The sequence below is a fragment of the Tamandua tetradactyla genome, chromosome 20, assembly GCF_023851605.1.
Source record: "Tamandua tetradactyla isolate mTamTet1 chromosome 20, mTamTet1.pri, whole genome shotgun sequence".
Lineage (NCBI taxonomy): Eukaryota > Metazoa > Chordata > Mammalia > Pilosa > Myrmecophagidae > Tamandua > Tamandua tetradactyla.
In genome coordinates, this window is record NC_135346.1 from 58,690,243 (window position 1) to 58,715,335 (window position 25,093).

The 25,093-nt window shown below is 40.0% G+C and overlaps 1 protein-coding gene across 7 annotated transcripts in view; it reads left to right on the forward strand.

Moving 5' to 3' along the window:
* The first annotated feature begins 6,329 nt into the window (after positions 1-6,329).
* Positions 6,330-25,093, forward strand: part of ZNF346 (zinc finger protein 346) — a 29,371-nt gene continuing 10,607 nt past the window's right edge. The window contains exons 1-6 of one of the 7 annotated variants that reach the window (XM_077137731.1): positions 6,330-7,182; positions 7,482-7,568; positions 16,683-16,786; positions 17,318-17,410; positions 19,390-19,534; positions 23,197-23,430. In XM_077137731.1, the coding sequence (XP_076993846.1) occupies positions 6,669-7,182; positions 7,482-7,568; positions 16,683-16,786; positions 17,318-17,410; positions 19,390-19,534; positions 23,197-23,430 (1,177 nt within the window). In that variant the 5' untranslated portion in view covers positions 6,330-6,668. The remainder of the gene's footprint in view (positions 7,183-7,481; positions 7,569-16,682; positions 16,787-17,317; positions 17,411-19,389; positions 19,535-23,196; positions 23,431-25,093) is intronic. The other 6 variants (XM_077137730.1, XM_077137729.1, XM_077137733.1 and 3 more) reach the window with 6 other exon arrangements.

The window sequence follows — 25,093 nt, forward strand, 5'->3', positions numbered from 1 at the left end:
GGCAATAAGAAATATAGAAGAGCCCCAAATATTTTTAAATTAAGAACTCATTTATACAAAGTTCAAGACCAGGCAAAACTAAGCTATGGTGATTGAGTTCCGGATAATGGTTTTTCTGGGCTGAGTACTGACAGGGAAGAGTCACAAGGGAGCCTTCTAGTACACTGGAAATGCTCTACATCGTAATATACATGGTGGTTATATGGGTTTGTTTATATATAAAAATGCACTCAAGATTTGCATTGGTTGCAAATGTACTAAGAAATGATGATCATGCATCTATGTGATGATGTTAAGAATTAATGATTGCATGTGTAGAATGGTATGATCTCCAAATGTTGGGTTAATTTCTTTTTTTCCGTTAATTAAAAAAAAAAAAAAAAAAAGAGAAGGGATAATTGGAGATGAAGGGATACAGACTGTACAACGGGACTGGACATAAAAACTCAGAAATGGACAGCACAATACTACCCAATTATAATGCAATTATGTTAAAACACTGAATGAAGCTGCATGTGAGGTATAGGTTTTTTGTTTTTGTTTTTTTTGTTTTTTTTCTTTCTATTATTGTTTTAATTCTTATTCTGTTGTCTTTTTATTTCTTTTTCTAAATCGATGCAAATGTACTAAGAAATGATGAATATGCAACTATGTGATGTTATTAAGAATTACTGATTGTACATGTAGATTGGAATGATTTCTAATTGTTTTGTTAATTCTTTTTTTAATTAATTAAAAAAAAAAAAGAAAAAAAAAAGAAAAAAAAAAGATTTGCATTGGTAAACTTTATGTAAATTACACCTCAATAAAAAAAGTAATTAGAAAAAAAAGAAACATTAAATTCCTTAGTACCTAACTAAATGTCTAGTTTATGGTAGGTGCTTAATAAATGTTTGTTGATTCAGAAGAAGGGAATGGAAAGGGAAGAAGAAATCTGATGAGAAAGGGCATCTTACACTTAAAACGTGGGAAATTTTAACCTTGTCCTACAGGCAATGGGTAGCCAACGATGTGTTGTAGGTGAGGGAGGAGAATAGCACAGTGCCCAGCATATCATGTAATGGGCCCTCAATAAAGCCTGTAGATTTGATTTGACTCAAACTACTATGTCAGTCCAAGAACTATGCTGATTTCTTGGCAGTTCTTTAGGTAGAGATGAAAGACCTTGGTCAAATCATTTTACGCTACTATAGATTTCATGGGTGCACTAAACTAGACCAAACACATTCTGATCCCAATTGAATGCACAGATTATGAATTGAAATTAATTCTAGTAATCTTGGAGAAGAGAATTCAATTGATAGTCTTTATCGAACCTAATATCAACTTATTAAATTACCACAAAAACAGCTTTCAGGATAAATTGTTTACCTGTCATTTACTATGTGCCAAGCAATGTGCTAATAATTTATGGGGATTAATTTATGGGGTTAATCTTCACAACACCATATGAAATGGGTATCATTTCCTCATTTTATAGTTGAATAAGCAGCCTTACAACAGTTAAATAATTTACCTAAGGTCATATAGGTCAGGAGTACAGAATAGAAGAGTTGTCACACTAGATAATTTACAGCTTTAACAGGTGGTTTATTTCTCAGAGATTAGGAAGGTTAACGCCCATCTTGCTTGATTTGCACATGGTCAGGGTCCAAGCCATCATGGCCATCCATTGGAGCTGGACTCTCATCCCCATATGGCTCTGAATACCCATCTCTCCAGCCCCAGGGTGGCCCAGCAGCCTGGAATGGCTGGTGTTCCTGGACCATTACTGGATTAGAGGCAGAAGACTTGTCTGTTTAATTGAATGTACCATACCAATACGCTCATTTTCTAAATTGGCTGTGTCATGGGAAATGTTGGGAAGCAGTACTTAAATCTAATCCAATCTTCCTCCTTCCCCTTCTTAAAACCTCCTGGAAATCCCAATCTGTGATCAGCAAACTCCACTATCCCCTTAATCTGTCCGTGTAAAGTCTCTGAGTTAAAACCTAGCCATTCTCTAAAGACACTATAAAATGATCTAATCCGAGAAGTGGACTAGGACTGTGGCAAAGATGCATGTCTCCTCTCACCCCTCCCCACCTGCAGAGTGTGGCTCTTCTACAGTTTTCCTCAGGAGTACCCCTGCTGTTTTGGATCAGTCTCAGGTTCAGAGTCAAACACAACGTCCTACTAGTAAAACCGAATCCTTGGCCACCTCTAACAACTAGAGAAAGTTGTTCCTGGAGCTAAGTAGAAAGCCTCAGATGGGGCAACCCAGATACCCTCCATGAGTCCTACACTGCAGATTCATTGCCCCACCCCATCTGCACTGCCTAGGTTGTCACCCCTACTACAGCAGCTAGCACACACTCTGATATTACGTAAATAGTGGATACTTTTCTCTCTCTCACAAGAGTTTAATCTCCCTGACAGCAGGAATTATAATTTACTAAACTGTGGAGCATGAATTTGCATGTATGCACACAGAGGCAGTGTTTACTCATTTGAAATGTCTGCGGAACTGTGGCACAGCCTTTTCCTTGGGATTGTTCATGTCCCATACCAACAATCACCGTAGAGCATATTGGAAAATGGTTCTCACCTCCACAGGGAAGAAGTAAAAAGCCAGCCGGACAAAACCAAGGCATCACCTGTACTGTCAGGTCCCAGCAAGGGGACCAGACGTGGGCACTTATATTAAGGACAAAGCAGAAAACAGGCGACAGTGAGATCTGTTCAGACACTCAGTTTTGTAACTACGGGCACAGAGGACGAACCCTGAAGGCATTCATTGGAGAATAAATGGAAATTATTTTGAGCATTTAATTGGATTGCGACAGGGAGAAGGGAGATTGTTTTCCAATAATACGCACAGCAACTTAAATATTTCCCTCCCAAGATTTACTTCACAGTGTTCTATATAAATACTCTTGTGGGTTCTAAGACTTGAACAAAAATACCCTCTATCCTTTGAGCATTTTTTAGCTGAATAATTTGTGCTGTGCAAATAAGGGTAGTTAGAACTCTCCTTTAAGATAGGAATACATAGTTACTGACTTTTATTTATTTATACACTGATCTTCGGGTGTAACAAAAGAACACGGATTTGCAGTCTGAGGACCAGTGCTCAAGCACAGTCACTAACTAGTTGTATGACCCTGATAAAACCTTCACCTTTTCCAGTCTATTTCCTCATTTGTCAAATATGAAAATAATTCCCAATAGGAAAACATCCCCATTATTAAATATTTTATGTCAAAGGTGTTTTATAAACTGTAAAATACTGCACAAACCTCACTCATTTATTGCCTTGGGAGCTCTGGAGCCTGGCATGAAACCTGATATAGAACTTGTGAACAATATTTATAGAATATTTGAGTAAATTCCATTGGCAAGCTGTGTGATACCAGGCAAGGAGAATAATCTGTATCTGTCTCTCCTTGGCCTCCTCTGATGCTACTTTCCCATTGTTCTCTGTACTGCAGCCATCCTTTCCTTTCCTTCAAAACACCAAGCTCACTCTTGCCTCAGGGCTTTTGCACATGCTGTTCCTTCTTCCTGGAACTGTTCCCAGTTCTTTACATTGCAAACTCATTTTATCAATAAGGTCAATGATCAATTGTCTTTTTTTTAGAGGCTTCCCCAAACAATCTTTCTAATGTTCTTCCCACATCATTCACCTAATTTCTATCCCTGTTTTATTTTTTCCTTAGCACTTATTTCTATCTAAAAATGATTTTACCTGTTAACTTGTTTATTGCATTGTCCTCCACTAGTATTCCAATGCTCAAAACATCACCTAGCTTATTATAAACACTCAACAAACATTTGAATAAATGAGGTTAAAAACTTGATTCAACAAATACTTTGTATATACCTACTATGGGCCAGGCTTTGTTTCAACATACTGAAGACTGGATGATAACAAAATAAAATATCTGCCTTCCTGGGGCTTACCTTCTAAAGAGGAGACAAACAATAAACAAGATAAAAATAAAATATATGCTATGTCTAATAAGTTTGGTGGCACCTAAAAAAGTTAAGCATAGAATTACCATATGATCCAGTAATTCCACTCCCAGGTTATGTGCCCAAAAAATTGAAAATAGGGACTCAAATAGATACTCGCATGCCAGTGTTCCATAACAGCATTATTCACAATAGAAAAGTATCTATCAACAGATGAATAAACAAAATGTGGTCTGTCCATACAATGGCCTATTATTCTGCCATAAAATGGAATGAAGTAAATAGTGTATGATTCCACTCATATTAAATATCTAGAATAAGCAAATTCATAGAGACAGACAAGTAAATTAGAAGTTACCAGGGGCTGGCTGGAAGAGGAGGCAAGGGGGAGTTATTGCATAATGAGTACAGAGTTTCTGCTTGGTGTGACAGAAAAGTTTTGGTAATGAATGTTGGCGACGGTAGCACAACATTGTGAATGTAATTAAAGTCACTGAATTGTGTCATGAGAATGGTTAAAATGTCAAGTTTTACGTTATTTATATGCTACCAAAATAAAATTTAACACACGCACTGTAGTTAATAAGTGTTTGGGAGAAAAAAAATAAAGCAGGAAAAGTTTAGACAGGGTAGCTAGGGAAGGAAGGAAGGAACTGAGTCAAACAGTTATCTGTGGAAAAAATGCATTCAACAAGGCTAGTGCCACTACAACAGGAAGGAAGGAGGTGGGGGCTGAGATGAAATCAAGGAAATTCAGGGAAGTCAGATTGCCTGGGGCTTTGTGGGTCAAAGTCAGGACTTTGGATTTTACAAAGAGCGAAATGGGAAGCCACTGGATGATCTGAGCACGGTCTTGCTGTGATGTGGCTTGTTACAAGAGGATGCCTGAGAGTACTGACCAGAATACCTGAGAGGCAAAGGGAATAATCGACTGAGTTTGACTACAGCAATAACCTAGACAAGAAATGATGGCTCCAGAAGAATGGGGTAGGGGCAAGTCTGGGATTGGAAGGCAAGATTTTGGGTTTGCATAAGTACACGGAACTGGAGTAGGGCATACGATTTTGTAGGTTTGTCCAGAGTTATGCTCCAATAAATCTCAGAGCGATTTGAACAGTGAGTAAAAAAGTATTTGCAAAGTTCCCTTGGCAAGAAAGGGTTCAACTTCCCCAAGTGGAGAATTCTTAATTTTCTCACAAGCACTGGGGACAACCAAAGCAATAGGCTGAGTCCCAATCCGGGGGTTTGTTCATATGAAACTTAACCCCACAAAGGATAGGTCAAGCCTACTTAAAATTAGGCCTAAGAGTCACCCCCAAAAGAACCTCTTTAGCTGCTTAGATGTGCCTCTCTCTTCAGCCAGCACAACAAGCAAACTCACCACCCTCCCCCTGTCTACATGGGACATGACTCCCAGGGGTGTGGACCTTCCTGGCAACGTGGGACAGAAATCCTAGAATGAGCTGGGACTCAGCATCAAGGGATTGAGAAAACCTTCTCCACCAAAAGGGGGAAGAGTGAAATGAGACAAAGTGTCACTGGCTGAGAGATTCCAAACAGTTGAGAGGTTATCCTGGAGGTTATTCTTACGCATTAAGTAGATATCACCTTGTTATTCAAGATGTAATGGAGAGGCTGGAGGAAACTGCCTGAAAATGTAGAGCTGTGTTCCAGTAGCCATGTATCGTGAAGATGATTGTATAATGATACAGCTTTCACAATGTGACTGTGATTGTGAAAACCTTGTGTCTGATGCTCCTTTTATCTACCTTATCAACAGATGAGTAAAACATATGGAATAAAGATGAATAATAGGCGAACAAATGTTAGAATAAATTTAGATTGAAATACTGCTGATCTTTGAGGGGGAGGGTGGGGGGTATGGTATGTATGAATTTTTTTCTGTTTTCCTTTTATTTCTTTTTTTGAATAGATGCAAATGTTCCAAGAAATGATCATGGTGATGAATATGCAACTATGTGATGATATTGTGAATTACTGATTACATATGTAGAACGGAATGATCGTATGTTAAGAATGTTTGTGTTTGTCATATTTTTTTAAAAATTAATTTTAAAAATTAAAAAAAAAAGATTTTGGGTTTGGACAGTCATGTTGAAGAAGCCTATTAAATTCCCCAAACGGAAATGTCAAGCCGGCACCTTGGATATACAGCTCTGGACTTCAGGGCTAGGTCTGGGCCCTAGGAGTTGGCACTCTGAACTCCACAAATGGGATCTATTATCAGCAGTAATTGAATCACGGAGACGGAGCACCGGCTTCAAGACTTCCTAGCAGCGAAGACGGAGGACCGGCTTTAGGACTTCCTAGCAGCGGAGACGGAGGACCGGCTTCCGGACTTCCTAGCAGCGGAGACGGAGGACCGGCTTCCGGACTTCCTAGCAGCGGAGACGGAGCGCCGGCTTCAGGACTTCCTAGCAGCGGAGACGGAGCGCCGGCTTCAGGACTTCCTAGCAGCGGAGACGGAGCGCCGGCTTCAGGACTTCCTAGCAGCGGAGACGGAGGACCGGCTTCAGGACTTCCTAGCAGCGGAGACGGAGCACCGGCTTCAGGACTTCCTAGCAGCGGAGACGGAGGACCGGCTTCAGGACTTCCTAGCAGCGGAGACGGAGCGCCGGCTTCAGGACTTCCTAGCAGCGAAGACTAAACTAATCTACTTTCTGGAACTGGGCCTTGGTTTCCCCACCAGCAAAATGGGAGAAATACTCTCACACAACACGGCCTTCGTGAGAACGAAATGCTTAGTGTCAAACTTTGACCACGAACAGGTGAGAACCCAGAGGCACGGACCCCACGAGCTCGTCTCGGAGGGAAAGAACGGCGGCGTCGCAGACGACCGGTTTTCTCCACCACAGAACACGCCCCAAGGCCCGAGAATAAAAGCCAAAGAAACTCCAAGGTTGGCGCCGCTAACCGCTCTGCAGCGCCTAAACCTCGCGAGATTTGTTGGCCGCGTAAAGTCGCTACCGTCCCACATCTCGCGAGACCAAGACGCGTGCGCGGCTCTCGGCCGCTTAGGGCTGGCGGGGAAGATGGAATATTCCGCGTTGGGCACCGTGGAGGCTACGGACGGCGGAGGGGCCGGGCTGTACTACAGCTCGGAAGAGCGGGAGGGCCGGGAGCCGGACGGGGTGCGCTTCGACCGCGAGAGGGCGCGCCGCCTGTGGGAAGCGGTGTCCGGGGCCCAACCGGTGGGGAGGGAGGAAGGTGAGTCCGGGGGCCTGGGAGGCAGGAAGCCCCCCGACCTGCCTGCTCGGCCCGCAGGGCGTGGCGGGAGCGCCGGGCGGGGCCGCAGGCCAGACCTCCGGTCCACGGTCACACCCCCTGGCGCCCGGCCCGCCCCCTGGCGTGACGCTCCCGGGTACTCCCGGGCTCGAGTTCCACATCAGGGATATGGACCCCGTAAGCCAAGGTCTCCGCAACCCAGGTGGCAGGTCCCCGCGCGCAAAAGGCCAAAGGCCTCACATTCAAGCTCCAGGTTTTGTCCCTTCCTCCTCGCCCACCAGTGCAGCTCTTCCCACGCTCGAGGACTGTGGTCCCCATCCACGCTGTCATGGAGCCCCTGACCTTAACGCGCCAGAAGCGCAGCCGAGGCGAGTACCTCTCACCGTTTCCCCCTGACTCCCCACATCCCTTGGCACCAGGTTCCCCTACCCCTAGTTACTCTGCTCCTTCTCTCACCTGGCTTCCCTCGACTCAAACCCGCCTCTGAGGGCTTTTGAAAGCCTTCAACCTTACCCCCATGTTCCTTTTGGCCTCGGTGGCTGAGCCCAGCTTACCCGTGTTTCTAGGTGTCTGGCCTTTACGGAAATGGGGGTCAGGAGCCTGAGCAACTGGCCTGGGTATGCTTTGGCTCCAGCTGCTTTGTACCCCATGCTTGACCCAAAGTGGTGAACAAGAATATACACCAGGCCAGCTTGGGGGTCACCTCTAAGTTGATCCTTACTATTTGGCTCTGCGTTTGACCTAGCAGCTGAAATTAAATGGGAGATGGAAAGAGGACTTAGCGCTAGCCAGGCCTGGCTGTGTGACCTCTTCACAGTTCTTTGCAGAGCTAGCAAGGTAGCTGAAGCCCAAACATACAAAAACATTCTAGGCTGCTGTGCTCATCCTGTCAGGCATGTGCAGGGAAATCGGGTTTCTCTGATAATTTGTTTGCTTGCTCAGCAAGCTAATTTTGCTGTTTGTGAACTGATTGCCCTGATATAAAATTGAATTTTTGACCACATCCAAGGTAGAGGATGTTTAAATTTGGGGTGCTGCACAATCTGTACCCTGGTGTGTACTTCACCAGTTTAAAAAGAAGTCTAGTCTGACTCCTGGATTAATATGTATATTATTTCTGGGCCTCCTGTCTCACTCATCTTTCAAACATTTTTAGTACCAACTAATCCCCGCCCACCTTTTCTTTCATTAATTTGACAAACATTCTCTGATGTCTGCTGTCTTGCAAGGACTGGCTGAGCTCAGAGCTACAGAGATGAGGAAGGTACGGTCTTGTCCTGGAGGAGCTTGCAGTGAGGTCCAGGAAACAGCAATTTCAGTGTAGATAATAGGTGCAGTGAAGAGGAATGTCTAGGAGTTGGGGATGCACAAAGAAAAAGTGATCTTTAGCCTAGGAAGAAAGGGAAGGAAGGCCCTGAACCTTAAAGCGTGGAGAACACAGCAGCTGTGCTCCAAAAAGTAAACTGTATATGTGTGTGTGAGTATACAGTGTAACAAACCAGTTCGTTTTCCTAATCTACTCAGGTCTCCCATATTTATATGCGGTCCAGATAAATACCTGTAACACCAAGCTCTACTCAGTTTGGTCATTTTTTTTTTAACAGCTTTATTGAGTTATAATTTGCAAACCAGAAAATTTTCCCAGTGTAAGTGTACAATTCAATATTTTTAGTAAAGGTATAGTTGTGTAACCATGGCCACAATCCAGTTTTAGAACTTTCTATTATCCTTTATGTTACTTTATGCTCATTTGTAGTAAACCCCATCTCCTGCACTATGCACTCATTGATGTTTTATGGCTCTATAAATTTGCCTTTTGTAGATACTTCATGTAAATGAAGTCGTACAACATGTAGTCTTTTACATCTGGCTTCTTTCACTTAGCATATTTTTGAGGTTCATGTAAGTTGTAGCGTGTATTAGTATACTTCATTCCTTTTTATTGCTGAATAGAATTCCATCACCTGGATGTACCACATTTCATTTATCCATTGCTCAGTTGATGGACATTTGAATTATTTCCAGTTTGGGGCTCTTAGGAATTATGCTGTTATGAACATTTGTGTGCAAATGTTTTTGTGGACATATGTTTATATTTCTGTTGGGTATGTTTCTGGGAGTAGAACTGATGAATCATATGGTAACTCTATGTTTAACATTTTGAGGAACTGCCTAACTCTTTTCCAAAACGGCTTCACCATTTTGCATTCCCATCTGCAATATATGAGGGTTCCATTTTTTTCCACATCCTCACTAACACTTGTTACTGTCTTTTTCTTTTCTGATTATGGCCATCCTAATGGATTTGTCATCATTTCTCACTGTGATTTTAATTTGCATTTTCCTAAAGACTGATGATGTTGAGTACCTTTTCATGTGCTTATTATATAACCATTTGTATATTTTGTTTGGAGAAATATTGGTTAAATCTTTTGCCCATTTTGTAATTGGATTATCTTCTTATTTTTGAGTTGTGAGGCTTCTTTATGTATTCTGGATACAAGTCCTTTATCTGATACATGATTTGCTAATATTTTCTCCCAGACTGTGGCTTGTCTTTTTGTTTTTAAATGGCACTTTCTGAAGTTAAAGTTTTTAATTTTGATGAAATCCACTTTATCACCTTTTTCTCATGGATTATGCCTTTCATGTCATCTCTAAGAACTCTTTATCATAACCTGTGGTCACAAAGATTTTCCCATAATGTTTTCTTCTAGAAGTTTTATAGTTTTAACCTTTACATTTTGTTCTACAAGCCATTTTGAGTTAATTTTTTGTGTAAAGTATGAAGTGGAGGGTCTAAACTTGGGGGATTGGGTTATCCAATTGTCCTAGCACCATTTTTTGAAAAAACTGTCCTTTCCATGTTGAGTTATCTTGATAATCTTTGTCAAAATTCAGGTTACCACAAATACAAGGATTTCTCATCTCCATTCTATTCCATCGATCTGTGTACTAATTCAGACTGTCTTGATAGGTAAGACAAGTGGCCCTATAGTAAATTTTAAAATCTGGCAATGTAAATTCTCCAACTGTATTCTTTTTCCAAAGGATTTGGCTGTCCTCCTAGATCCTTTTCAGTTCTATATAAATTTTTTTTCTATATAAATTTTAGAATCAGTTTGTTAATTTCTGTTTTTAAAAAACAAGCAAATCTGGGATTTTGATAGATTGCATTGAATTTATAGATCAATTTGGCAAAAGTTACTGTTGAGTCTTCCAACCCAAGATGTCCATTTATTTAGATCTCTAATGTTTTTCAGCAGTTTTGTAGTTTTCAGTGTACAAGTCTTGCATGTCTTGTGTTAGATTTATTCTATTATTTTTGATGCTATTGTGAATGGAATTGTTTACTTAATTTCATTACCAAACTATTGTTACTTACATAAAGAAATATAATTGATTTTTGTAAATTGTCTTGTATCCTGCAACATTACTAAATTTGTTTATTTATTCTGATTGTTTGTGTGTGTACTTTCCTTGGGATTTTCTACATATGGGATCACATCATCTGCAAATTAAGAGAGTTTTACTTCTTTTCCAGTCAAGATTAATTGTCGTTTTAGTTTTAGCCTTTTTTTAATGCACTGGTTAGAACCTTCAATACAATGGTAATAGAAGTTTCAAGATTGAACATTCAATCTCAGGGGGAGTGGTTTTTCACCATTAAGTATATTAGCCATGGGTTTTTTGTAAATGTCCTTTATCAATTGAGAAAGTTCCCTTTACTTACTAGTTTTGAGAGCTTTTATAAGAAATTTAGATTTTATCCAATACCTTTCCTGCATTTAATGAGGTGACCATGTGGTTTTTGCCCTTTATTCTATTAATATGGTGTATTACATTAATTGATTTTCAGATGTTAAAGTAACTTTGCGTTTTCCCACTTGGTCATGATGCATAATCCTTTTATATGTTGCTGGATTTGGTTTGCTAATACTTTTAAAGAATTTTTGCTTCTGTATTCACAAAATAGGGTATTAGACTGTACTTTTCTTTCCTTTTTCTTTTTTTTTTTTGTGATACCTTTCATTTCAGGGAATACTGGCCTCATACAATGAGTTTGGAAGTGTTTCTTCCTCCTTTATTTTCTGAAAAAATTTGCAAAGTATTAGTGTTATTTCCTCCTGAAATATTAGATAGAAGCCACCCCCTGAACCTGGCCTTTTTTGTGTGGAAAGATGTTTAATTATTAATTCAGTTTCTTTACTTGTTCTGGATATGTTAAGGTTTTTTTGTCAGTTATGGTGATTTATGTCTTTCTAGGGATTCGATCATTTCATCGGTGTTTTCTAATTTCTTGGCAAAAAATTTCTCCAGGAGTTCCTGCCCTCTTTGATTCCTGATTTTGTTGATTTGTATCTTCAGTTTATTTTCTTGATCATTCGAGCTAAAAGTTTGTCAATTTTGTTGAACTTTTCTAGTTTCTTACAGTGAAACGTGTTATGGTTTGAGACTCTTCTTTTCTGATAGATATTTAAAGCTAAACTTTTACCTTTTAAAGATTGCTGTTGCTGCAGCCTATACATTTTTATATGTTCTGTTTTCATTTTAATTTAGTTGAAAGTAATTTCTAATTTCCCTTGAAATTTCTTCTTTGGCCCAGGTCACTCTGTTTCCAAATATTTGGGGATTTCTCAGATTTCTTCCTTCCTGTTGTTGATTTCTAACTAAATTCATTGTGTTCAGAGAACAAACTTTGTATAACTACAGTCCTTTTAAATGTAGTGAAACTGGCTTTATAGTCTAGAATATGGCCTTTCCTGGGACTTCCACGTGTGCTAGGAAACGGTGCGTGCTCTGCACTTGTTGGTTGAGTGTTGTACATATGGCACTGGGGTCACGTTAGGGGATGGTTTTCAGAGTGTCGTTCTAGGTCCTTGCTGGTTTTATAACTCCTCGTTCTATCAGTTACGGAGGGTGTGGTATGAAATTTCTGTTATTGTTGGTTTGCCTATTTTTCCTTTAAATTCGATCAGTTTTTTCTTTATGTCTGACTCTTGTCAGGTACATATACATTTATAATTTGTATGTCTTCCTGATGTGTTGTTCCTTTTGTCATTAGAACATATCCTTCTTTGTCTTTAATATTTCTTGTTCTAAAGCCCATGTTGTCTAAAATTAATATAGCCACATTACTTTTGTATCGTATATTTTTTCTGTTCTTTTATTCTCACCCTATTTGTATCTTTGAATCTAAGATGTGTCTCTTACAGACAGCATGTATGTTGGTCTTGCTTTTATATTCAGTCTGACAATTTCTGCCTTTTCATGTTTAATTTTTGATATGGCTGGATTTTCCATTTTCTATTTGTCTCTTTTCTATTTTGGTTTTCTTTTAACTAGAAAAGTGCAGCTTTACAGAAAAATCATGCAGAAAATACAGATTTCTGCTTTCTGTTTTCCATCTTTATCAGCTTCTTTGTTGTTATCTTTTTTATTATACCATTTTAATTCCCTTGTTGATTTTTTAATTTAATTTTTTTTGTTATTTACTTAATGATACTCTAGGGATTATGATGTGTTTCTTAACTCATAACAGTCGACTTCAGATTAATACTAGTTTAACTCCCATAAAAGATAAAAATATTTCTGTAATATAACTCCATTTTGTCCCCTTTATGCAATTATTGTCATATACATTACATCTATAAATGTGATAAATTTAATGATAAAATGTCATAATTATTGCTTTACACAATGTTAGGCCTTTTCGTTAACCCACACGTTCACCATTTCCAGTGCTCTTTATTTTGTATTGTAGATTTAAGTTACTATCTGCTGTTACTTCCTGAAAGTCTTCCTTTGGAATTTCTTTTAAGACCAGCCTGCTAGCAATGAATTCTCTCTGTCTTTATCTTTCTGGCAATGTCTTTATTTTGCCTTTATTCTTGAAGGATAGATATTTTAAGTAACAGCTTTATTGATAATAATTCAGATATCATAAAAATCATCCTTTCAGAGTATTCAGACTTTTCAGTAGTTTTTAGAATATTCATGGAATTATGCAACCATCACCACTACCTAACATTTTCATCACCCAAAAAGAAACCTTGTACCCATTAGCAGTCACTTTCCATCCCTACCTACTCTTCCCTAACCCCTGGCAACTACTGCTCTACTTTTTTTCTTTTTCTATGGAGACCTCTTTTGAACATTTCGTATCAGTGGAATTATCCAGTTTCTGGCCTTTTGTGACTGGCTTCTCTCACTTAGCAAAAAGTTTACAGGATGGTTTTGCTGGATATAAAGTTCTTAGTTGACAGTTTTGTTCTTTATCACCACTTTGAATATGTCATTCCACTGCCTTCAGGCCTCCATTGTTTCAGATAAGAAGTTAAGTCATGAATCTTATTGTTGTTCCACTGTATATCATCAGTCGTTTTTCCTTTGCTGCTTTCAGGATTTTCTCTGTCTTTCACCAGTTTGACTATGAAGTACCTAAGTGTACATCTTAGGTATTTAACCTGCTTTGGGACTGTCAAGATTTTTGACTATGTAGATTAATGTTTTTCATCAAATTTGAAGAATTTGCAGACATTATTCAAACTGTTTTTACTGCCTCTTTCTTTATCTTCGCTCCTGGAATTCCCATTTCACATAGGTGGTACGCTTAATGTTGTGCCACTGGTCTCTGAGACTCTGTTCATTATTATTTATTCTTTTTTTTATCTCCGTCCTTCAGATTGGGTATTTTCTGTTGGTCTTTCTGCAAGTTCACTGACTCTTCTGCCAATTTGAATCTGCTTTTGAGCCACTCTTGCGAATTTTTCATTTCATTTATTTTATTATTCAACTCTAGAATTTCCATTTGGTATGAAACTTTTAGCACCACATCATTGGTGCTCTTAACATTTGCTTTCTTTATGCCTTTTTTAATATGATAAAAATTTAAACTTCATGAGACCATCACTGTTTAGATTCACAAAATAGTTAGGTATGAGTGCCAATGCTAAGTGACCTTAATGGGGCTAACTGCTTAATTCTGGTAGACCATCTTTCCCATTGAACTCCACTGTTCAACCAATCTGACAAATGTGCAGGTTATATCCAGCCTCTCTTTCCTAGAATCTTTTGTTGTGTACTGTTTTTTAGCCATAGCCGGGATGTAGAAAGCCACTCCCTCCTAATAAGCAGAGTAGTAAATAGGTTTTAACCTTCCCTAAGGATAAACTGCAGTCGATTGGTGAATTTCGGTAAAGCTGAATTGAAAATTCTAAGGCCACATCAAGGCCCATAGAATAATAAATCCTTGTAGATTAGCAAAGTTTACGTAGCTGTATTTAGCTGGAATGTAGAAAGTGGTTTAGTCATATTGTAACCTGCCAGAAGATTCCAAGTCTTCTGTACCATTTCTGGCTAAAATTGAGGTAATGATCTAAAGATTCCTTTTTAGAAGAACATATTCAGAATATGATCTGGATAGGGCTAAGGTAAAGCAGAATATAGGGTAAAGGATGATATGGTCTACATTTTAAAACTTCGTTCAATTTCTGTGTGAGACCAAAGGAAGAGATATTTTTTTTGGTGCAAAATTTATTTTGGGAGTAATGCATCATCTAATTTAACTTGTCTGATTAGTTTATTCAAGCTCCATAATTAGCTGGAATCTTGAATAGTACGGGATATCTTGTTGGTTTGTATAGGTTAATGTGATCCCCTGAAACATCCCAGAGTAATTTGGAGAGAGAATGAAAAGTAATTACCATGACTCCCAGGGGTTTAAGTCTCCCTGGCAGTGTGGGACACAACTCCCAGGATTCGCCGGGAGCCAGCATCATGGGATTGAGAAAGCCTTCTTGACCAAAAGGGAGAAAGAGAAATGAGATAACAAAGTTTCAGTGGCTAAGAGATTTCAAACAAAGTTGAGAGGTTATCCTGAAGATTATTCTTATGCATTCTATAGATAACCCTTTTTACTTTATGGTGTATTGGAGCGGCTGGAGGGAAGTTCCTGAAACTATTGAACTGTGTTCCAGTAGCCTTGACTCTTAAAGACGATTGTATAACAGTATAACCTTTACAGTGTCACTGTGTGATTGTGAAGACCTTGTATTTGATGCTTCTTTTATGCAGGGTATGAACAGATGAGTAAAAAAGATATGGATAAAAAATAAATAATAGGGGTGATAAGGGGTAAGATAAACTAGATAGATTGAAATACTAGTGGTCAGTGCTAGGAAGGGGATGATGGATATGAGATATATTAGTTTTTTCTTTATTTTTCTGGCGTGATACAAATGTTACTAAAAATGATCATGGTAATGAATACACAACTATGTGATGACATTGTGAGCCATTGATTGTACACCATGTATGGACTGTATATGTGTGAAAATTTGTCAGTAAAATTATTAAAAATATATATATATTTGCAAAGTCCTTTGGGGGACTGGAGAGAAAGGAAGAAATATTAAACTTCCCCATTTGGGGAATTCCTGATATTTTCTCAAGCAGTGAAGACAACCAGTTCAATAGGCTGACCCCTCAATCTTGGGGCTTGCTCCTATGAAACTTATTCCTGCAAAGTAGAAGCTAAGCCTACTTATAATTATGCCAAAGAGTCACCCCCAGAGAACCTCTTTTGTTGCCCAGTTGTGGCCTCTCTTTCTAAGCCAACTCAGTAGGTGAACTCACTGCCCTCCCCTCTACATGGGACATGACTCCCAGGGATAGATATGCTGGGACCCAGCGTCGTGGGCTTGAGAAAGTCTTCCTGACCAAAAGGAGGTAGAAATGAGACAATAAAATTTCAGTGGCTGAGGGATTTCAAGCAGATTTGAGAGTTTATCCTGGAGGTTATTCATATGCATTATATAGATAACCCTTTTTAGTTTGTGGTGTATTAGAGTGGCTAGAGGGAAGTACCTGGAACTGTTAAACTGTATTCCAGTAGCCTCGATTCTTGAAGACAAGTGTATTACTATATAGCTGTGACTGTGTGATTGTGAAAACTTTGTGGTTGACACTTCCTTTATCCAGGGTGTGTACAGATGAATGAAAAAAATAAGGACATAAATAAATAATGAGGGGATGGATATGGGGTGAAAAAATTAGGTAGATTGCAATACTAGTAGTCAGTGAGAAGGAAGGGTTAGGAGTGTGGGATGTATGAATTTTTTTCTTTTTATTTCTTTTTCTGGAGTGGTGCAGATGTTCTCAAAGTGATCATGGTGATGAATATACAACTATGTGATAATATTGTGAGCCATTGTTTGTATATTTTGGATGGACTGTGTGTGCATGAAATTATCTCAAAAAAAATTTTTTTAAAAAGAACATACTCAGAGAAAGTTGGCTTACATAAATTTACAAAATAATATAGATGGAATGAGAATATAGCATAGGTCATCAAGGTAATAGGGAAAGAGTGACTTGAGGTTTGCTGACATAATATTCAGTGCCCACATTTGAGGCAGAGTTCATAGATAGTACTGTCAGGGCAGGTGTTAACTCAAACGTTTTTGATTTTCCCTCTCTAGTGGAACACATGATCCAGAAGAACCAGTGTCTCTTCACCAACACTCAGTGTAAGGTTTGCTGTGCCTTGCTCATTTCTGAGTCCCAGAAGCTGGCCCATTACCAGGTATGCCATTATACCTCCAAAACTACTTAACTTTCCAGATCCCCCACTTTCCCCTGACTCACAAGGCAAAATGTAATTCCTTTTAAGCCACCCAGACCATTGCCTCTGCATGTTGGCTTGTGACTTGCAGATTGACTCATCTCTCCCTTCTAAATGGGATTGTTATTTTGTATCTTCCTTTGCAACTTGGTTTAGTGGAAAGTATGAGCTTTGGCTTTAAATAAACCCGGGTTTAAATCACAGCTCTGTTACTCATCTTGGGCAAGAAGCTTCACCATCTCCAGTGTCAGTTTCCTCATCTATCTGATAGAGATGATGATAATTTTCTCCTAGATTTGCTATGAAGATTAAATTGGATGGTACATAAAGTGCCTTGCACAGAGTAGGAACTCAAACTTGGTTTCTTCCCCTACTCTCTTCTCAGAAGTTTTTGTGAGGATGAATCAGATGAAAATCTAGTAAGTGTTTTTTAGTGCCTTAGAAATGAAATGGCATTTGGCTATCTTTGATCTTTTTCCTGGGTTCTTACAGAGCAAAAAACATGCCAACAAAGTGAAGAGATACCTAGCAATCCATGGAATGGAGACATTAAAGGGGGAAACGAAGAAGCTAGACTCAGAACAGGTAATACAGTTGCCATATTAAGACTGCTTGCTTCCTGGTGAAGCCAGCAGGCAGGTTGGTGTGGTGGAAAGAGCATGGGCTTTGAGTCAGATCAACTTCACTTCAAGTCCCGGCCCTGTTGGGTGACTTGGGCCTTGATTTCTTCCTCTATAAAAATGAGGATGCTAATACCAGCTACCTTTTAGGATTTTTCCAAATTGAAATGAGGGAGCGTTTATAAAAAGCACCCAAAACAGAGCCTGGCACATAGTAGGGCCTCAGTAAATGGAGCCATTGTTACATTCTACTGTCCAGGGGTTTGTTGCAGCAGGACAGGAAGCTGCCCCATTCACTACTCTAGGAGAAAAAGTGAAAGGAGACCAGGCTGCTGGCTTTCTTGAGATCTGGGGGGGAAATTGCTGAGTTTGGTACTTGAATGTTTTGAGTAAACAAGTGGAACACATTTCCAAATGTGTACTCTAAGAAGTAATCACATTTGTTTGTTGGCTCAGAAGTACCATAAGAATTATACGAAAACAATACCCCTTCCTGGGGATACCATTATTTTTGTTCCAAAGGAGGCCAGGCAAAGGTTGTGGGGTGAGATATCAGCAGATATCAGGTCCAGTGCTGGCTCTGTGACTTACTGATTATGTGACATGGTGTAACCACTCTGAATGTCGTCCCTAAAGTGGAGCTAATGATTTCTACCTCTTAAAGGTATTGTGGAATAAAATTACAGTCCCTCGTAAATGTTTAGTAAATAGGAGTTTACTCCACAAACTGCTTCCTCCTATCATAGTGGCCACAGGTTAAAAGGGTCTTGCTCAACCCTTGTCCAACTTCACTGGAATCATCCCCTGGTTGCCCTTATCCTTATGATTTAGAATTCAGGAAGATAGGGGTCCTGATTTTCCCACGAATCAACTCTGTGGCCTTGGCAAGTCACTTCACCTTTTTGTTCCTCAGTCCCTTCACCTCTCAGGGTGGTCCAGTAGTTCAAATGAGATCACATATATGAAAAGATTAGGAAGACTAAGTCCAGTATCTGTAAGAAGTTTCTAATGTCCAGTGTTCATTCTCCTTCCTGATCTAGGTAGAGGATTACCTTACAGCAGCAGTGGTTCTCTGGTGGTTTTGCCCCTGGAGGTTGTTTTTGGTTGACACAAGTTGGAGGAGTACTACTGACATCTAGTGGGTAGAGACCACAAATGCTGCTGAATATCCTACAATGCCCAGAACAGCCCCCCATAAAAAAGAATTATCCAGCCTAAAATGTCAGTAGTGCCAAGGTTGAGAATCCCTACCTTAGAGTAAATACCTATTCACAGATCAGATTTCTAAGAGAGAGGGAGGGAGCCCTAAAAATAAGCTTGAAATATGTTGTTTTCTAGCCTAATCATAGCAAATAAAATCCAGGATTCTTCTTGCTTAACAAACCCCAAGTGTCTACTGTGTGCCAGGTTCCAGCAGGGTGCTAGGAGTAGCAGACAGATGAGTTAAACAGTCCATGCCCAAGTGTTGCACTTTAGTTCACAGAAGTCTCCTAAGCTGTGACAATGTCAGTTTAGGGAGAGAAGTTGTGTGAAAAAGGTCTACTTAAAGCACTCAAGCAGTACAGAGGAGGAGAAAGATAATTGTCCTGCAATATTCTGTACGTAGGACTTATCACTGTTTGCTGAATGATTTTCTTATATAAAGGTCTCCCAGAAGAGGCGATATATAAATTGGGCCTTGAAGGCTATGCAGGCATGTGCCAGGCAGGAAAGGAAGAGCATTCTAGGCGTTAGGAATGGCCCAAGCAAAGCAAGGAAGCGTCAGAAAACAAAGTGGTGAGTAGAGCCTGCGATGAAATAGCTGAAAATGAATCCAGAAAGGTAGGATGGGGTCAGCTTGTAAAGGGGCCGTGAATGCCCATTGTCCTATGGGCTGTGGGAACCATGGAAGATTTTCTGGCCAGACAGTGGCGTGATCAGACCTCTGTTCTCTCTCCCAACCAGAAGAGCAGCAGAAGCAAAGACAAGAACCAGTGCTGCCCCATCTGTAACATGACCTTTTCCTCCCCTGTCGTGGCCCAGTCGCACTACCTGGGGAAGACCCACGCAAAGAACTTAAAGCTGAAGCAGCAATCCACTAAGGTGGAAGGTACTGGTTTTCCTGAGTAGTGCTATATGGGACCCCTCCCGTCCTCAGGGCACCAATGCCAGGTGCTCATTAGGGCCACAGACTTGGAGAGGTGGAATTGCTTTTAAGAAGCCCTCAAAAAATCAACATAAACCCAGCTTCATTGAAATGCAGCCTCAGAATTGTGCTGACTGAACCTCCATTTCTTTGGTTACATCAGTTTTTCTCTGTCGAAGCAAAAGCCACGAGCTTTTGTCCTGACTCATAATTATAGCTCAGGAGTGTTACAGTCCTCCAGGCCAGGCACATGGTGAGAGCATTTTATTCAAACCCTGCCTCTCCCACTTGAATTTTTCCCTTCCAGCTTCTACCTGCCTTTATCACCATGTGTCCCAAGTTGAAAGCCAAAACCTTGTCTTTTTCAAGTGCTCAGGTATGCCCTGTTCACTTTTATCCTCAAAAGCCAGCTGTTCGCCTCAAGATGAGGAACTTGCTTTTCAAAGCCACATTCTTCAGTGCTGCCACTATTGCCCAGTAAGTCCTGTTGGCAGCCACCCTGAGTTCATTCTCAGTACAGCGACTTCTAAAATAGTCCCCTTTTTCTTGTCACTACTGGGGCTTAGCCTTGGCTTTCGTTTCATTAACTCCTGACTTTGTGAAGGTTTTAACCTCTGCTTACTGCAATTAGTCGATTGAAATTTCTGCAATTAGTCAAATGAAAGTTCTTTGATCATCATTTAATTTATTCTCGGTAATTTTTTTTTCTTTATTTATTTTTGGACCAAGGAGTATACTGTATGAGCTATAATACTTATCCTTTTTTTTATACTAGTATATTATGAAAAAAGATAATGTTTGGAAGGCTTTGATGATAGGGTAAAAATCACTCATAATTATCCCTTCTTATCACACCCAAAGCTAGTTATCCATGGTATGAAACAACAAAGTATGGGCTTTAAAATCACAGAGACCCAGGTTTAAACCTTGGGACTGTTTATCATCTGTGTGTCTTGACATCTTTGTGTCACCTATAAAATGCAGAAAATATACTATCTACTTCATAGAATGTGAGGATGAAATACTGTAGATAAAGCACCAAGGAGTTAATAGATGCTCAATAAATGACAGCTGCTATTGTTGATATTGTCTTTATCACTATCATGAAGATTGTGTGGAATTCCCCTCAATTCCCCCCAAAAAATTCAGGAATTGGTCAGGGAGCCACCACCTGAAGTTTGTACTGGCCTTGCTTATAGTTGATTAATCATTAAGCCATGCCAGTTATAATTGCTTTTATGTAAAGTCAATGTTGAGCTATCCATCGTGGTGCAGAGAAGATTAAGCATTAGGCCCAAGGGAAACCAGCTCAAGGACAAAACTTTATAAGGTCATGGGCTTATCTGGAAAATTCCCTAGAATGTACCCAGCCCCAAAGATCCCAAAAATTCCCAAAGGTTATTTTCCATATTTACTTTTGGCTTTTGCCACATGCAGATATGTTTTCATAGTGCATGCACCATTTTGTATCCTGCTTTTTTTTCTTCACGTTTAATTTTGTGGTTTAAGCGCATTTCCATTTATTACATGAACTTACAGCTTTAGTTCTGAAATTAAACATATTTCTCTTATGTAAAAGTAGTACAAGTATGTTTTGGAAAATATAGATAAGTGGGAAAAAATTATCATAATTTTACCATTCAGAGATAATCCCTTAACATCTTAGAGTACTATTTCTCTTTTAGTCTTATCTTACTTGTATCTGTATTTATCTATACATATATTTGGTATATAGAGAGAGATTAAATCTATGTATATGTGCATATAAACATAGAATACTTAACTTTATTGTTTTTATACAAACAATGCATACTTACACTCAATTATGAACATTTCCTCTTCAAACAATGAAAAGATAAAGAGAAGACAGTAAAATATCACCCAAATTCTGCCACCAAGAGAGAAACAATGTTAATGTGTTGCTGATATTTCAAAATACTAGTGTCTGCATATACATTGTGCATATCTTTCAATAATAAGATGATTATATTGTATATAAAATTTTCTTTCATAATTTTTTTCTTTTAATGTAGCATTTGAATTTTCCCATGTTATTAAAAGCTTTTGCATAAACATTTTTAGTGACTATATAACATCCCTTCACACCACAATTAACCATTCCTCTGATGGTTTTTCCGCATTTTAAATAGCATTACAGTGAACATTCCTGGAGAAGACTCCCCACAGCTCTCATTTTTATTGAAAGTCTAATAGCCCATTAAACAAGTCCTCCAACTTTAGTTAACCATTCATCTCTGGAGCTTCTCGTTAACATCTTTTAAAGAATGACCTTTATCTCTTAACAACTATGATTATCCTTTTTCTGATATCAAAAATCTTCATTCATTATAGAAAGGTTAGGGAAAAAAAACAGAAAAGAACTCTTTAACAGTCTATGCTTTGATTCTTTTTCCATGCATAATCTGTGTGGTTTTTGTTTTATAAAATTGAGGCCATAAGAAGCAGATTGTTTTATAACTTGTTTTTTTTTACTCAACAGTGCATATGGACTGTTTTCTCATATTATTAAATATTCTACAACATCTCCATTACTTTTCAAGTGACTCACTGAAATAAAAGCAATGTCCAGGGAATCAAAATTCCCTCTACAGGAAAAGCAATATACTGGAAAAGCCAGCAACTTTCTTTTGGCTTGCTGAAAATTGTCTAAACTCCCCCCATTGAAGCGGCACAGAGCTGATAGCACCTTAGCAGATTGTGCCATCCTCTATCTGTGCTGTTGTTGAGCCCCACCCACTCTTCCATTGGCGGAGGCCTGGGCCATATGGTATGGACTTGTCAGCGAGTTTGGGCATCTGCTTTTCTAAGGCCAATAGGGCATGGCCTGTAGTCAGCAGCAGGAAGTAATTGACCCATGCCAGGCTCTGATTTTGTTGACCAAAGTCAGGGATAGTTTCTAAAAGTAAAAGCATGAGCTGTTGTCCTCAGGTCTCCCTGCCATACTCTGCCTGGCATTGCAAAGAGGGCATGGGCTTCAGAGTCACCATGGGTAGTTATTATAAGGACCAAAAGGAGAAAATGTGCATACAAAGTGTGTAACTAAATGTTGTTGTCATCCTTACCTCCACCAGTCAGCCTGGAAGGCAGTTTAGACTAAAATGCTTTGCTATACAATTGCCTTTTCTATGTGACCCGGTATGAGCTCCAGGCTCCCAGGCCTTCAATTTCTACTTCTGTAGGTTGGCTCCCAACTCTGTAACTAGGGTACTTTGAGGATGGCAATAAAATATCCAAATTTCTTGTCCCTCTTGCTTTGACGTTCCAGGAAATTCTGAGGAACAAAAAGACTGCAAGTATGTCAACCCCACTCTGTTGTAATTTGGCTGCTTGATAGCAAGCTCAGAGTCACCCCGAATATGAGAAAATTAGGATTCATGTTTCTGAAGTAGTTAAAGCTGCAAAACAAAATAGCTGGTCTTTGGGCTCTCCATGTCTTTCAGTTTTCCCACTTAGAGAAGGCATTCACTGTGTGATTCATAGAGGCAATACCACGTCTGCAAGTATGATTAACTAGTGACTCCATCCTTTCTTTCCATTCAGCATACTCGAAAGCCTGGTACTTTCTGGGTTTTTTCATAGTTTCTATTTGAACTCTCTCACCGCAGCTCTGTCGAAACGCCTTACAAACCCTTTCCTTGTGGCCTCCACCTTAGCCTTGCACCAGAACAGAGATATCATAGACCCAGACAAGTTCTGCAGCCTCTGCCACGCAACTTTCAATGACCCTGTCATGGCTCAACAACATTATGTGGGCAAGAAACACAGAAAACAGGAGACCAAGCTCAAACTCATGGCACACTATGGACGGCTGGCAGACCCTGCTGTCTCCGACTCTTCAGGTAAGAGAGCCCACCTCACACCCAGAACTGACTCCAAGGGAGGCTTGGCTATTGGAGTTCCCCTGACCAGCCAAGGCCGTGCCTCCTTCTCAGGTCTTCTTAGCAGGGGTTGCAAACTGAGATGCCGGAGAGGAAATGTAAATGAATTAGAGGCAAGCAAGGATGTGGTCAACTGGAGAGTGCTTGCCCTTTCTAACCAACTCTAGCCAGTTGTTACCAAATCTTTCAGTTCTGGAAGATAGTCTGGAAAGACAGATTAGTATTGGAATAACCTTGATTTTCTAATGTGCAAGTAATTAAAAAATTTTCAAAACCTGTGTGAGCCAAATGTGTGGGAAAACCAGATTTGGGCCAAGGATCACCAGTTTGCAACCTCTGATTTAAAATCCCTAAGTGTTTTCCATAGATCTTGTGAGAAGGCATCAGCAGGTGAGGCCTGCCTTTTTCCCTGGGGAAAATGTGGTGAAGGAGGAGAGAGAATATTTGATTATTTCCCTGACCTCGAGATGCTGGTCACTATCATAGGAGGGAGCATTCGCAAAAAGTTCACTGCTCTCATCACAGAAAATACTTACAGGAGGGGATAGGGTCAGGGTGGGGAGCATTATTATTTTCTCTTTCATTCACTAAGTATGTATTAAGCACCCACTTTGTTCCCTCCCTGAGCACACAATTAGCGACCATGTCTGGCGCAGTTCCTGCCTCAGGGAGTCTGCATGAACGTAGGTGTTGGTTTTCATGCCTGGGTCATGGAGATGCAGCATCAGACAGTTGGCGCTTGAGGCCCCGCAGCATGCAGGTGCAGAACAGCTTGTGTGGCAGTTTCTGCCCACAGTCATCTGTGCTCTTCTCACAGTCACAGAGAGGGTGAACACCCAGGTAACTTAGGTGTTCTAAACCAAATAGTGGGGAGAAGAGAGCTCATGGCTCTGCAGCCACCCCCAAACACCAAGGCAGCCGAACGGCACAGGCTAGGGCCATACTGGTCCATACTGACATCACAGAGACAGTGCGCAGCAGTGGCCAGGAAGCAAAGGGGAAAAGACTGCAGCCAGGATGTCAAGGACTGCCCCTCCACAGTAGAGACAGGATGACTAATAGTTCCTTACCCTTCCCACATATAAGCAGGGACATCCCCCATTTAACAGGGTCACTCCCACATGCTCAGAAATTTGGAATCCTTATAGCCAAACTACTCAGAAATCTGTTTCATGATGATCTCCTATTTTGACCTGCAGTTGATAGCCCATTACCTTCCATCTGGCATGACGTAGGGATCTCTTGGAACTGACCCTCTTCATTCCAGCTTCCCTCCTTTACTTGGCCGAGCCCTGGTCATTCTCTCATTTTTTCTTGTCCACCGGCAGGACTCAGGCATTCAAGTGTTTTTAGCTACTTATCTTAACTTGTATCCATTTACTCTCAACCCACCCTTCTCCTCCCCCTTAGACAAATTAGCCTTTGTCTAAGGCTAAATTATGCACACTTAATCCTAGAGTTAGTAGCTTTGACCCTTTTTTCTTGTTCAAGGCGTCTGACCACTTTACAGGTCAGCCAAAATCTTTCATGAAAATCTAGGCAAGGGCAGGGGGAGTATGTCCCCCTTTTGATGTTTATATATATATGCGTTATAACTTAATCCCCACAGCATTCTAATAAATAA